We start from the raw sequence: 16,007 nt of genomic DNA on the forward strand, positions 1-16,007 counted from the left end.
TGTTTCCCCCATTGCAGGCAGATTCTTTACTGTCGAGCCACCAGGGAAGCCCTGAATTATTGACAGAAAGCAGAACTCAGTAAGCACAGAATCCAGGGGTTCTCAAATTTTAGCATGCATTAGAATCACCTGGCTGGGCTTCCCAGGTAGTCCTAGTGGTAAAGAATCCACCTGCCAATGCAGGATATCAGAGATGTGGGTTTTGATCCCTGCGTGGGGAAAATCCTCTGGAGGAGGGAATGGCAACCCACTCCAGTATTCTTGCCTGGTAAATTCCACAGACGAAGAAGCCTGGTGGGCTACAATCCATGGGGTCGCAAAGAGTCGGGCACAACTGCGCATGTACGCACGCACGCACGCAATCACCCGGAGAACTCATTAAAAACACACATGCTTCAACCCCACCCTCAGAATTTCTGACTCAGTGGGTCTTAAATGGAGCTTAAGAGTTTGCATTTCTATCAAGTTCTCAAGTGAAGTTATTGCTGTTGGTCCAGGGTCCACACTTTAAGAACCCCCACTGTCGTCCATGGGTTCTCAACCCTATGGCACTGTAGACCTAATTGCCTTAGAAAACAAAAAGCTGGGCCCCACCCTAGAGATTTGGTGTCAAGATGGTCTGGAGTTACAGACCAGGCATGGTTATTTAAAAACAAAAGACAAACCTTCTTGGACCTAGTAATAGGCAGACAGAGTTGAGAACCATTGATCTAGCCCAGAGGACTTAATCTGAAAAGAAATGGAAGCCAGAAAGTTTTAAGGCTTACCCAGAGAAACGCCGCCACGGTCTGGGAGTAGGACCCCAGATTGCTCGTGTATGGCTTTTTCTGTTGCACTGCGTTGCCTTCCTCTACATGCATAAGCAAATGTGCTTTGACATCATTGTTCCTGCTTTGCGTGTTCTCAGTTTCAGCTTCCATAGGAAACTGGTGCTTCTCTGTGTCCTTCCCTGAACCACATTTCTCAAATACTCTTACGGATACTTTTGTTTCTGCCAGTCTGTTTAGTCCTGTACTTAGAAGTCTAACTTAGCTCTGGTTTTCTACATTTTGAATATTTTTGAACATTTAATTCTGCTGTTGAATATGTTTTTGAGAAGAAAAAAGTCCCGTCCCCCTGCCCCCAGCTTTCTTATTCTACCTCTTTGTTTATTATAGAAATTATAGAGTTTCTGACTAGATATGTTCAATCTGGATGAGGGCTTTAACACCCTTCTCACTTTTCCTAAGCTGCTTTGCTTTCGTTTCCACCTTACTTCCCTAATTAATTCTTCAAGTGTTTCCCTCTTCATCTTTCTTTAATAATAATTTGCTAACTTCTGATTTGCTGCAAGTCTTCTTTCAATTTGCTTGATCCTTTATCTAAATTGGTAGAATATGTTAGGGAGCAGTATAGAATTTCAGTCCTAGGACTTCAAAGTCTGCTTTTCCATATATTTCAAAGTCTGCATGGGTGGTGGTGGTGTTGTTGTTTTTTTTAATTTGAACCAGTAACATTTTTTCAATAATTTTTGGTCATATCCTTCACTTTATATCTTTGATTTTTAAACACGGCATTCAGTATCTTTTCACCTTTTTATTGATTCTTCCGTGACTAGGCATCACACCTAAGTTCTCTTGTACTAATTATCTTTTGAGTTGCCTCTTAGAGAATCAGCTGCTTCTGTAGATTCTATAAGGCAACTCTTTCAAAGCACATTACAATATGGAATAGTAATAGTTTGCACTTGGCCGATATTTTTGTAACATTAGAAAATTATTGGATGATTTTATATGAACTTGATTTTCTTTAAATTATTTCAGATCTTTTTTATTCTGCGTAAGAAAAATAGTCAAGTGACTTTCCTGCATGTCTTCCATCATACCATCATGCCATGGACCTGGTGGTTTGGAGTCAAATTTGCTGCAGGTAGCCAAGGGAGAGTTGGGATTATGTGCTATAATTGGTTACATTTCTGTATGCTCTAAGCATAAATTCTATCTTTAAGTGTGATTTAAAAGAATCCTAAAACATCAAAGAATCACTTTGATCAAACTTCTGACTTTCATTAATTATCTGAAACATAAACACAGGACTCATAACTAGATCTTCCCCCACTCCCCAATACTCTTTAATATGTATGACCTTTGGGTATAGTCTTCTACTCATCCTTTAGTTGTTTTGCTTGGATTTTATTCGTTTCCTATATAATTCTATACATATTTTAAAATAAGTAATAAATGATAAAATGGTAAAATCCTTCATTTTATAGAAATATAGTTAGATAACTATTGCTTATATGTTTCCAGGAAGTTAGAATGCTTATCTCAAGTTCCATGTCTTCTTTGCTTTCAAATTTCCAAAAGCTGATACACCAACAACTCTTTAAAGATGTGTCAGATTACAATTGTCCCACCTTCCCTAAACATCCTACCATATTAAAGGATGCTTTGATTGTTTTTTAAGGTCAAAAATAGTTTAACTCAAAAGCTTGGCGAACAGATTCTTTAGTTGATTTTTATTTTAGGCTTCTGAACATCTAGAATATGAGAGAACAGGAAGGTAAGTACTTTTACCTATCATAAAGTTTTCAATAAGTGATATCCTCAAGGTTATAGTCTTATTAGCAAAAGTTGTCTGGGGGATTTATTTGTTCTAGTTTCTTCAATTTAAGAAGTCTTCCTGTAGGCTTGCAGGCCATTCTAGGCAAAGCTTTAACATTTCTATGGACAGCTCACCTCTATTGGGCACTCTGACTTTGTAAGACTAAAGGAAAGAGAAACTACAATTGAGGAACTCTTGTTTGAGTTTTAGACTCTCTAGACATGGGGAGGAGGGTCGGGGGTGGAAATCTGCATGTCTCAGAGCATGAAGGGACATAGATAAGCCAGTGGCTAGAATAGGATGCCAGAACCTAGGGGAGCTAGAAGGGCTGGCCCTACTTTGACCCAAGGGCATCAGATTTTCCAGTATGTAAAGTAGCTCCTTGCCAAAAATTGGCATTTATCTGTTGAAGACTTTTTTTTAAAGGAAATGTAGTTGTTTTTCTTATAATGTATATATATGAATTTAAAAATTTAACCCACATTATAACAAGAAGGTCTCATCTGAGTCCATTTCACAAATCGAATGTAGTTACATTATTTAATCTCCATTATTTTACTTTGCTTTCCATGCTTTTGTTTTCTCTTGCACGTATATTGCGCCTCTCAGTTCTTTTTACAGTGATATTTCTTGACACTATTTCTTTTGGCGGAAATTAGAAAATACCTAAACATCCAGTAATCGAATGGTTGTGATGTCTTGTGTTTATAATTGTGAAATGCAAATGATTTTGAGAAACATGTAGCTCCAACTCCTGTTAAGCAGCTTGGCTCCTAAATTTATCAGAAATAGATGGCTATTCTTACTATTCTATTTTTAAAGTATGCTGGACAAGGTGTTTTCACACTCTTCAGTTCCGTTCAGTTCAGTTCAGTTGCTCAGTCGTGTCCGACTCTTTGCGATCCCATGAATTGCAGCACGCCAGGCCTCCCTGTCCATCACCAACTCCCAGAGTTTACCCAAACTGGTGATGCCATCTAGCCATTTCATCCTCTGTCGTCCCCTTCTCCTCCTGCCCCCAATCCCTCCCAGCATCAGGGTCTTTTCCAATGAGTCAACTCTTTGCATGAGGTGGCCAAAGTACTGGAGTTTCAGCCTCAGCATCAGTCCTTCCAATGAACACCCAGGACTGGTCTCCTTTAGGATGGACTGGTTGGATCTCCTTGCAGTCCAAGGGACTCGCAAGAGTCTTCTCCAGCACCACAGTTCCAAAGCATCAATTCTTCAGCGCTCAGCTTTCTTCACAGTCCAACTCTCACATCCAAACATGACCACTGGAAAAATCATAGCCTTGACTAGATGAACCTTTGTTGGCAAAGTAATATCTCTGCTTTTTAATATGCTATCTAGGTTGGTCATAACTTTCCTTCCAAGGAGTAAGCATCTTTTAATTTCATGGCTGCAATCACAGAACTTATTTATTCAGATATCTTTCAAAAGACCAGATTATTCTATTCCAACACTGAAGAATAAGTATAAATTAAAAATAAATAGGAAGACAGTACCCCCAAATACAGTAATTAAGAGATACTGACACAAGGGGTCTCCCTTTCCTTCTTTATCCATCACTGTATTTTCTAAATTTTCTTGTTTGAATATCTGTTGATTCTATAGTGGACTAGCAAACACTTGAACAGCATACCTAATATCTGTTCAGTGACAAATACAGCAACAAGAACAAGGGTGTTTCCAGAAATGTGGTGTGGTGTTGGCTTTCATTCCTAGAATAAAACTGTCCAGCTTTATCTGTCCTTTCAAAAACCAGAGCACAGCTGATCTCTATCTAGTATTTAATTTCCTGTTTGCCTATTGTACTCCTCCCTGGGATAATAGCAATCCAGTTTTTCTTTTGAATGTGATGAAAATATTTCTGTGGCAGGTTTTTATATTAATTATGTATATACTCCCTTTCAGAGATACGGAGAATTGTGATAATTACCCAGGTGGTTCCTTTATATTTTTTCCAAACCAAAGAAGTAAAATGTGATGGTACTAATTATAATTCATTTTTTGCAGAACTATTGTAAAGAAGAAAGCAAGCTTACAAAGTACTTTATAAGAAAAGTCTTCCAAAGGAGATATGAGAAGTATTACTAATTAAAATGTGATTGCTATGTGAACAAACATGAAAGTAACTCACCAGAAAACAATCACTACTAGAGAAAATAAGCAAGCTAATTTGATTTGATAGCTTATTTTAATCAGTAACCCTAACTATAAACACTCTTAGCTACACTATGGCCATGCTAAATTCCTGTCCATAGGAGCCTCATTTTAGGACATTCAAATGGTGAAAGTTTCTGAATGGAAAATAGAATCTGGTCTGATTCATTATCAAGCATGAAATAGATTTCCTGTGTATCTGTAATTGTGAGACAATGGATTTGAAAGGTAGCTGGCTTGTCCCCATTTAAGTAGCTTAACTCATAAACTCTTCTATTTTTAAATTACCCTAGAAAAGGTGTTTTTACACCACACTAATTTATTTATTTATGTTTCTTTTGGGAAAAAGACTAATCCAAATGTAAATAATAGAAGCTGGAAGTTTGTTAATAAGTTTCATTAGTTCAGTTTCTTCTTACTTGAAATTTGTGATAATGAAAGGATTAGCTGAAATTTGATTTATTCTATTCAGGAGAGGAAAGTTTATGAAATATAGTATAGCATGAAAAAGACTTTTCATATTTAAATATGAAATTTTAAAATATTTATTTTAAAACTACTTACTTTTAAGCAGTTTTAAATATTATTTAAAACAGGTTATTTTAAGGAGTACTTTGGCAATGGTAACATTTAGAAGTATCTAGCATTGTTGCAATTATGGATGATTTTTTTTAAAGTAATTATTTCTGCTATGAAGCAGTTTTTATGACATTTGTCCTTAGAAGATTGTAGTCAAAGTAATACATTTCAGTTTTGCTTTAAACTTTCTATAAATCACAGTGTTCATGAATTCAGTCCTTTGTCTAATGTAATTAGGCAAATTTGTGAGATTTTGTTTTATTTCTGAAATCAAAGAATATTAGAGTAAGTAAAATAGAATATTTTTAGAAAAATTTAAATTCCAAGTCAACATTACTAAACTGAATCAGGCTGTATGTAAAGAATGAAGATTCTTCTAAATTGTTCATCTTAGGAAAGAGACACTGGGGAAGAGTTTTGTTTTCTTCCCCCACCATCTACTAATCACTTTGTTTTCCCTTTCCACTGTACTACTGATTCAGTTAGGGCTTCCCTGGTGGCTCAGCTGGTAGAGAATCTGCTTGCAATGTGAGAGACCTCGGTTTGATCCCAGGGTTGGGAAGATCCCCTAGAGAAGGGAAAGGCTACCCACTCCAATGTTCTGGGCTAGAGAATTCCATGGACTGTATAGTCCATGGGGTCGCGAAGAGTCAGACATGACTGTGCGACTTTCACTTCATTTCACTGATTCAGTTAAAGACAATTGAAAGAATCTTGGCTTATATTTACTTCAGGGTCTTCTATCCTAACTTGCCTGGAAAATCCCATGGACGAAGGAGCCTAGTCTGCTGCAGTCCATGGGATCGCTCAGAGTCAGACATGACTGAGCAACTTCTCTTTCACTTTTCACTTTTATGCACTGGAGAAGGAAATGGCAACCCACTCCAGTGTTCTTGCCTGGAGAATCCCAGGGATAGGGGAGCCTGGAGGGGTGCTGCCTATGGGGTCGCACAGAGTCAGACACGACTGAAGCGACTTAGCAGCAGCAGCAGCAGCTTCTATCCTAAATCGAAGGTGATCAGTGGGAAATGTGGTAGGATTAGAAGAGGAAACCAAGATAGGAAGGCACAATTAATAATAGTCAAATGGAAACAGCATCAAAATGGTTTAACAATTAATAAATGTTTATTTTGGAAAAACAGTGATTGATTAAAACAAACTTAACATAGCTTACTTATGAAAGCCAGTGGTTCTACTGCCAAAATTTTGTGGCACTAAAAGTATTGAAAACTATTAAGAGTGAAAAAAAGTTAATTTGATTTTACACAATAATATGTAAGAAATGTATATATAGATTCTTAGTGGCTTAATCTGTAGTAACTCAAATTGGAAACAACTCAAACATCTTTTGATTGGAGGGTGGATAAATATGTTGTGATGAATTCATATCAGGTAATACTACACAGCAATAAAAGGACAATTTATGTGGATGCATCTTAAAAACAGTATGTTGATTAAAAGAAGATAGCCACAAAGAATACATCCTGTATTAATTCTAAATTAACTAATTAATTAACAAAAGTAATTAATTCTAAATTAATTAACAATTAATTCTATTTATATGAAGTTTGTAATAGGCAAAACTAACAGTTGATGATGGAAGTCAGAATAAAAGTTACATTGGAAGGAGTATATTCATTAGAAGGGGCACATGGGAACTTTATGTGGCATTAGAAATGTCTTATATCTTGAATTTGGTGGTGGTAACATATTTTAAAAAATCATCAAGTTATACACTTAAGATTAGTGTACTTTGTGGCTTTATATGTTAATTCTTACTAAAAATGAATTTGATTACTATTATTTAGCAATATATTATATTTAAAAGGTAATTCCACTTAGTTTGTTAAGGTAGGTCCAAATCACAGGAAAATCTTAGTGTTAAGATAGAATAAATAAAGTCGTGCTAATTTATTTTCCAGGATTTTATTTTATATTTTACAAAATGAATGTAGTATCCAGCTCCCTCTAATTTTATAGATGTTTAATAATAATGATATTTCATATTTATTTTTCTTCCCACTAAAATTAAAGAAATATACTAAAAGTTCAGACCAAAATATATCTCATCTTAAGGAACAGTGCCCCTATTTTATGATATTTTTTTTCCAGGTGGTTTGGGAACATTCCATGCCTTTTTAAATACAGCTGTACATGTAGTCATGTATTCCTACTATGGACTGTGTGCACTGGGACCAGACTACCAGAAGTATCTGTGGTGGAAAAAGTATTTGACGTCATTACAACTTGTGAGTAGTTAATTTTCTTTAAAAGCAGATATGAAACTAAACTGGGAGTCACTTGACTTCTTTATGAATTAGGATATTAACGAAAGGGCAAAGTTTACAAAAGATAGGAATATAAATTGCCTGGCCTCTAAGGCATCCCGGGTGGCACAGTGGTAAGGAATCCACCAATGCAGAAGATTCAAGAGACATGGGTTCCATCCCTGAGTAGGGAAGATCCCCTGGAGTAGGAAGTGGCAACCCACTCCAGTATTCTTGCCTGGGAAATCCCATGGACAGAGGAGCCCGGCAGGCTACAGTCCATGGGATCGCAGAGTCAGACATGACTGAGCACACACACATGCATGGCATACCATCATTCTTTATATCTTCCCTGAACTTTTGTCAGGAACTTTATTGAAAACAAAGTATATTTGGTAGCCAAGAGGCTCAGACAATTAAACTAGCATGTGTGTTTTTATACCATCTTTATATTATTTTATGCATTTATATGAGGAGGAAATGGTAGCCCACTGCAGTATTCTTGCCTGGAGAATTCCATGGACAGAGGATCCTGGCAGATTACAGTTCACAGGGTTGCAAAGAGTTGGACACAGCTGAGCAACTAACACATACACAACATGGATTTATATAAAATAAATTTATTTATGATCAAAATAATCTCAAAGTTATGTGAACCTCATTAGATATAATATTAAATTAGAAGTTAGAAATTCCATATGCTAGGTCTAAATGACCTTGAGGGAATGTAACTTTCATGAGCCTTCCTGTGTGCCTGCCTGCCTAGTCCTAACATTTACAAGTTTATCTTTCCTCCAGTTAGTAAAGTATTGTGGGAATTAAAGGTGTAGAGTGGCGCTGTAAAATACATGTTGACAAAAGTGACAGCACCCTAAATAACCAAACGGAAGGAAATTATTTTAAGTCCTGCTTGGAAATATTACAAAGTTCTGAAAATTATTCACAAGTCCTTTCTTTTTAAGCATTTTATGCAAATGGAAAGTAATATATGTTTATTGTAGAGAAATTAGAACATCTATACTGCATATAGAATTTGTCTTAGGCGTTTTTTATCACTTAACATACTCTTAAGTGTTGTAAAAACTTTTTAATAATATGGAAAAATACTTATATAGGGAAGATACATGCTGTTTATTATTTTTTCAAATGTGTTGATAATATTTACACAAACACACCTGCATAGAATGCTGAGGATGCTACTTTGACTTTCTAAAGTTTCATTTTCTCATCTGCAAAATGAGAGGAATAATTGTAGCTACAGCACAGAAATGTCTTAAAAGTTCCTTGAGATAGTGCAAGGAGAGTTGATGATGATAATAACAAGAATGATATAAAAATCATAACTATGGTTAGAATAGATTGTGGGTAATCATTATTTATTTTTATGTGTAGATTTTTTTTTTTTATATGTGTAGATTTTTAGTTTTCCAAAATTTCTACAGAACATGTGTTACCTTTTAGTCATGAGAAAAAAGATATCCAAAAAATCTGGACATTAGCCCAAAACATGTAATATGTTCTTTTAAGACTGTGCAGAACGTTCTGGGACACAGAGCCCTTGGTCATATGATGCTCTCTTACTGCTTGAAAATTCTCTGCTATAGCTGGCAGATAGGATATATTTTTGTCTACGACAGTGGAGGACTGCTGGCAAATATGAAGACTCAGTGATGCTGTGGTTCCAATAAAGTAAATGAATGGGTCTCTAATTAGAATGTTTTTATTCCCCGCCCCACCCCATCCTCAACTGAAATAGCCAGGTTAACAACAGGATGGAATGTTTGAAATCAAGCTGTCATAGAAAAATTAGGCCATAAGGTAGTGGCCCTGAGTGTATTTCTTCAGACAAGACCTCAAGTTGAGACTGACGGGTCTCTGAGTGTTAAAGCGCTGCTGCGCCGTTCTGCACGTGTGCGTGCTCAGTTGTGTCGGACTCTTTACGACCCCATGGACTGCAGCTGTACAGCTCCAGGGAATTTTCATAGCACTCCCTGGAGTCGTGTGCTTTGGCACCACTGAACAATGTTCCAAATTCCCATCTGCATTTTGACATTGTTCCACCTACTCTCACTCCCTTGGAGGCTAGATTGAAAGATAAAATTCCCTGTTCAACAGTGGCCTAGATGCGGTTGGAGAGTGTTTAAATATAAGCAAAGAATGTGTTAAATAATTGCTCCATTGTGACTCTTGGGAGCTTAACAGTACTTTCCATTCTTCTATCTGTTAGATCCAGTTCGTTCTTATCACCATCCACATCAGCCAGTTCTTTTTCATGGAGGATTGCAAGTACCAGTTTCCAGTCTTTCAGTACATCATTATGAGTTATGGCTGCATCTTCCTGCTGCTCTTTCTCCATTTTTGGTACCGTGCTTACACCAAAGGTCAGAGGCTACCCAAAACTGTGAAACATGGAATCTGCAAAAACAAAGATCACTAAAGTTCAAGTACAACATAAGTCTATGAAAAAGATTGATATCTTGTCTTCCTTGACAATCAAGAGATATTTCCATGTGCAGTGCATTTTGTATATTTTTCAAAACCAAAAGCTTGTATTTTTATGATAAGTTATTGGGGTTGCTGGTATTTGAGAGCCCAAAGCTCCCAGAGAACAGTCTTCTGATAATTAGAGCCTAAAGCAGCCAGTTTTTCAGCTGCTTTTAAACCTAAAGATCTTATTTAGCACATTTTTTAGATTGAAAGAAGGATGTGAAACAGTACAGTAATCTTCAAAGAAACCCAGTATACATGAAAAATATCATTTGATATTTTGAGCATGGGAAGAGATCCATGCAGTACAGAAGATTCCTTCTGCAGGGTCTGAAAACCTTTAACTATGGGCTCTGGCTTTGTTGCTTGTTGACTATATTCAGAAGACACTGTATTTACTCTAAACTTAACCTCCCATTCTGAAGAGCTAACGTGGTTTTGATAAGTTATCATTTAAAATCACTAAGTCATTTTTAATGAATCTCTTAAATAGCCGGCACCAGTTTTGCTTGTAAGACTTCCTCCCAACACTTTTGCTTGGTAAACTGTTTAAAGGTAACAATCCTTTAGGTTAGTACATTGATGTACTTGATACTAAGGTGGAGTTAATATTTTGAAAACAAGGTGATTTGTTCTGATGGCTTAATGAACACTTTACTGTTACTCTTTTGCACTGAACTTGGCATATTTCTGGGAAGCGGTGAATTTGGCCAAGGAAAAAATACATAGTTGTCTGTAGTATTGATGTAATGTCACTTTCTCATATGATCATGGTTTAAAGGATTATTTTGGTTAAATATATATTGGTTAGATGTGTAAGTGCTCATATCATTAGCACACATTAAATGATTTTATACATAGTTTTCCAGGGGTGGGTGAAGAGTGGCTTGTGAAGCAACTGGAAGCAAATGGTGGCACAGAGACTATCCAGGGAAGACTTGGTGATAGGGGTCTCTCATAAAGAGAGCGAGGGAGAGAGACTGTGTAACAGTTATTGTTATAGATTCACTACATGGAAAAATGTTTTCCAGAATTATGAATTAATTAACAGCCTAGAATTTTTCTTTTTACATATTTATGAGCTATATAATGAAGAACTGCAATGCATTTTGTATAGCTTTCATTTCTTTAAAATTGCTGCTTTCTAAAATTCTCTTGTTTTCACATTTTGTTGGGGAACCCAACTACTGATCAGTAGAGTTTCACCCAAGAAATAGCAATAGTTGGGCATTTCTGAATTTTTCCATATCGCTCTTTTACTTGTTATACTTGATTTTAAAAGGTTGCTTATGCTTGTGTCAGTGGAAGCAATTGGTACCCAGTCATTGTGTAACACATAATGATACTTATTGAACAACAAAGACTGAGTTTCTACCAACTATACATCCATAGAGTTAAGTGTCTCCCTCCTAATCCATTCATTTATACCATGGCCTTTTCTCTTCACATTCAGCAGGTTCGTAAGTTTATTTGCCTGTAGTGATTTCACTTTCTTACAGTATGAAATGATGAAGGTTGGTAAAAGGAGAGATTACATTTAAAAATAAATAAATAATAACAGGAAAGCAAAGGTAAAAGAAACAGCAGCTCTAATTTATTTCTCTATGAGAGTCTTAGGGTCTCCTTAAGTGTTTTCCTGTTTTGGCTCTTCAAATCCAGCCTAAGCTAAAGTGAAGAGGTATGGTAGATGCTGTTACACACACGCACAGTTCCCAAAGACCCCAGTCGGGTAAAGACCAAAAGGAAGCAAAACTAAACGAAGATAAAACAGGAGAGCTGGGTTCGATCCCTGGTTTGGGAAGATCCCCTGGAGAAGGGAATGGCAGCCCACTCCAATATTCTTGCCTGGAGAATCCCATGAGAAGAGCCCGGTGGGCTACAATCCATGGGGTCGCAAAGAGTCGACACGACTAAACGACTTTCACTCACTTGGTATCTTTGCATACTTTCTGCCTTGTACTGCACAACCTCCCCTCATCTTCCTGTAGCCTTTAAAATGATTGAGGTGCCTATGAACTAATAGCCACATGTGATGGAATCACACTGTACACTGTATGAATAGGAGTAGAGAGCTAGAATGTTACATGAAAAGAAATCACAGCTGGCAGAGGCAACCTCCATGTGAATGAACATCAGCAGATCAGAGTGCCACTGGATGCAGGACTGGGTGGGTATTGTTTTCTTAAATGGCTCTGTGGGTCACAGAAAGTTTCTGTTGGACTTCCATCCCGCTTTTCAAGACTTCCTTGCCTTTGGGTGTGCTTTGCTTACCTGACAAATAAAAAGGCCAGTTACAAAACCTGGCTTCTGATACAAAGCTGAATTCTTTAGAACCTATAGCTACATTATAAATAAATACAAATATAAAATTTTAAATATCTGTGGGACATTGCCTTTTTACAGTCTTAATTGAGAAGACTGCATTGTTACATAAATTATAAGATTATGAAGTTGCATTTCTTCAATTATCCCTTATTTCTGTTAACTACTTTAAAGACTGTGGAAAACTCTGTGGAAATTGTCAAAGTTTGGGTCTGATTTTCAGTGTGTGTATTATAATAATAAATTCGTGGTATTGCATGTCTATGTGTGTATGTTTTTCATTTTGGAATCTTAACTACGTATGTTTGCATGGAAAGATGGTGTTTTAATCTGCATATTCATTTAATCAAATCATTTCACACACTTGTTGTACCCTTGCTATGTTTAGAGCCCTGTGCTGGACACTGAAAGTGAAAGTAAAGTTGCTCAGTCGTGTCCGACTCTTTGCGACCCCATGAACTATAGTCTACCAGGCTCCTCCGTCCATGGGATTTTCTAGGCACGAGTACTGGAGTGGGTTGCCATTTCCTTCTCCATGGGATCTTCCTGACCCTGGGATTGAAGCTGGGTCTCCCACACTGTAGGCAGACGCTTTACTGTCTGAGCCACCAGGGAAGTCCTGGACATTAGAGTGTTACAAAATACAAAGATGCCTACCTACCACATGGGACTTTCCTGATGGACCAGTGGTTAAGACTCCACACTTCCACTGCATGGGGCACAGGTTCAATCCTTGGTTGGGGAACTAAGATCCCACACACTGCACAACACAGCCTAAAAAACAAAAATCAAAGATGCCTACCACGTAGTTGATACCCCCTGGAGCTTGCAGGATGTCAGAGAAGATTGTGTTACAGGGAAGTCTATGGTTGGTGTCATATGAGTAAAGGTCCTGGCACTTAGTAGCAGGGAAGGCTCCATGAAGGTATGTAAATGTGGGTCATGTACAGATTATCAAAATGGGAAGTGGGTTAGTGGAAAGAAATAACAAATCGAGGTCCAGAGGCAGGAAAGTGTAGGAAATGGCCAGCAGACCAAATTAGAGCAAGGCATCCTCAGATATGCAGATGACAACACCCTTATGGCAGAAAGTGAAGAACTAAAGAGCCTTTTGATGAAAGTGAAAGAGGAGAGTGAAAAAGTTGGCTTAAAGCTCAACATTCAGAAAACTAAGATCAAGGCATCTGGTCCCATCACTTCATGGCAAATAGGTGGGGATACAATGGGAACAGTGAGAGACTTTATTTTTGGGGGTCTCCAAAATCACTGCAGATGGTGACTGCAGCCATGAAATTAAAAGACACTTGCTGCTTGGAAGGAAAGTTATGACCAACCTAGACAGCATATTAAAAAGTAGAGGCATTACTTTGCCAACAAAGGTCCGTCTAGTCAAAGCTATATATAGTTTTTCCAGTAGTCAGGTATGGATGTGAGAGTTGGACTGTAAAGAAAGCTGAGTGCTGAAGAACTGATGCTTTTGAACTGTGGTGTTGGAGGAGACTCTTGAGAGTCCCTTGGACTGCAAGGAGATCCAACCAGTCCATCCTAAAGAAAATCAGTCCTGAATATTCATTGAAAGTTCTGATGCTGAAGCTGAAACTCCAGTACTTTGGCCAACTGATGTGAAGAACTCACTCATTTGGGAAGACCCTGATGCTGGGAAAGTTTGAAGGTGGGAGAAAAAGGGGACAAAAGAGGTTGAAATGGTTGGATGGCATCACTGACTCAATGGACACAAGTTTGAGTAGGCTCCGGGAGTTGGTGATAGAGAGGGAAGCCTGGCGTGCTACAGTCCATGTGGTCGCAAAGAGTCGGACATGAATGAGTGACTGAACTGAACTAACTGGTGAGACTATGAAATAGCATAAGCACAGAGAATAAAAGACTTACCAGATTTGAGTGGGGGGGAAAAGAAGATTGGTCCTTACCCAAGAGGTTAAGGACCCTTGGGTTATGTTACTTCCACTCCAGAAGGTAAGTGTATTGTTGACTGGAGAGGAGATGAATGGGTGGGAGATGAGGACAGAAGTTTCTGTAGACATTTCTAGCAGATGCAATCACAATGAAACGCTTACAACACGTCCTGTTATACCAAGTTGCCCCAGAGAGAAGACCAAAGGGCTCTTTCTTTTAGTGGCTAACTGGGTGTGGTCATGGCTTTCACTGACAGCTGTCATCAGCTCAGGCTGCACATGCATATATGATCCAACCAACAGCACCACCCTTATCATCTAAGTGAGCACCTATATTCAAGCTGCAGCATTTTTAAAATATCACTGTACTTTGCATATATTCTAAAGTCAGCAGGATTCAGTCCATTTAGGGAACAGCCTGGTTACTAAAGACAGAAGGTTTGGTACAAGGTATTATTGGCTACAAGTGTCCAGGCTGTTCAAGGGGACATTCTGTGCCCAGGTTGCTCACGGGGACTTACAACTTCAATAGGCCTGATGTATGCATCTGACTACCTGAACGTGCAAGCTCTGGATTCAGAGCTGCTGTCTTCTGTCTTAAAAGCTGAATGAACGCTTGTCAGCATGTCTTCCACCTGCTTTGCATTGTCCTGTTCATGAATCTGTTTCTTTTTATTCTCAGGCCAAATATCCTACTTTGAGCCCAGATAGTTTTGCCCAGGTGAGAGCATTATCCTTGGTCTTTTTGCATTTTTACCCATCATAAGAACTTTGTATCCAGCTAAGCCACTGTCATGGAGGGCAGCTGGGGGCAGGAGTTGAGAGCACTGACTCTGGAACCAGCCTCCTGGTCAGATCCTGGCTCTGATACTTAAAGCTGTATGACCCAGGTGACCTCTCTGAGTCTTAGTGTCCCCACTAAAAATAGGGACCTTGGTACTACTTCCTTCATCGGTTCAGTGTCAGTGGAGATTAGATAAGTTAATACAGGGAAAGCTTTTAGGGCAGCACCTTCCTTCCAGTTCAGGCCCCAAACCTCGAAGTCATCCTCGACTCCTCTCTCTCACTCAACAACAAAGGCTTCCTCTTAAAGTAGCAGCAGAATTTGACCACTTCTGGACCCTCATCATGTCGGCCTGTATTTCTAAAATAGTTTCCTCTCTGACTCACTGCTTTGGCCCATGTCTCCATACAATGCATTGTCTACACAGCACCCAATGTCATCTATTAGCAAATTGATGCACGTCACACTTTTACTCGAGACCCAGCAATGGCCTGTGATTTCACCCAGAGATGAAGCCAGAGTCTCCACGATGGTCTACAAGGCCTTCCATGGTCTGTCTCCACTGCCGTTGCCCCTCTGTCCTCATTTCCTATGACTCCCTACTCGGCTTCCTCTGGCCCAGACATGCTGGCTTCCTTGTGTTCACTGGCCTGTGCTAAGCACAGTCCCATCTTAGGCCCTAAGGTTTAGCTTTTGCATCTGCCTCAGGGTCACTTCTTCTTGGCCAAACCCTTCATTTCCCTCCAATCTTTGCTCAGATCACGCTTTCTCAATGAGGCAGGCCCTGTTTACCCTATTTTCTACTGCAACAAGCACCTCCCTTTGCCTTGTACTTTCTTTGTTCCATACAACTATTATTACCTTCTAACATGCCCTACAATGTGCTTAGTTATTATTTATATTGTTTGA

At 38.4% G+C, this 16,007-nt stretch overlaps 1 protein-coding gene across 1 annotated transcript in view; it reads left to right on the plus strand.

Moving 5' to 3' along the window:
- Positions 1-12,659, plus strand: part of ELOVL7 (ELOVL fatty acid elongase 7) — a 76,809-nt gene extending 64,150 nt beyond the window's left edge. Inside the window, 3 exon segments of the mRNA NM_001078042.1 lie at positions 1,803-1,908; positions 7,438-7,574; positions 9,820-12,659. Of these exon segments, the coding sequence (NP_001071510.1) occupies positions 1,803-1,908; positions 7,438-7,574; positions 9,820-10,029 (453 nt within the window). The 3' untranslated portion in view covers positions 10,030-12,659.
- Positions 12,660-16,007: the final 3,348 nt, after the last annotated feature.

This window comes from Bos taurus, chromosome 20, assembly GCF_002263795.3.
Source record: "Bos taurus isolate L1 Dominette 01449 registration number 42190680 breed Hereford chromosome 20, ARS-UCD2.0, whole genome shotgun sequence".
In the NCBI taxonomy this organism is placed as follows: Eukaryota; Metazoa; Chordata; class Mammalia; order Artiodactyla; family Bovidae; genus Bos; species Bos taurus.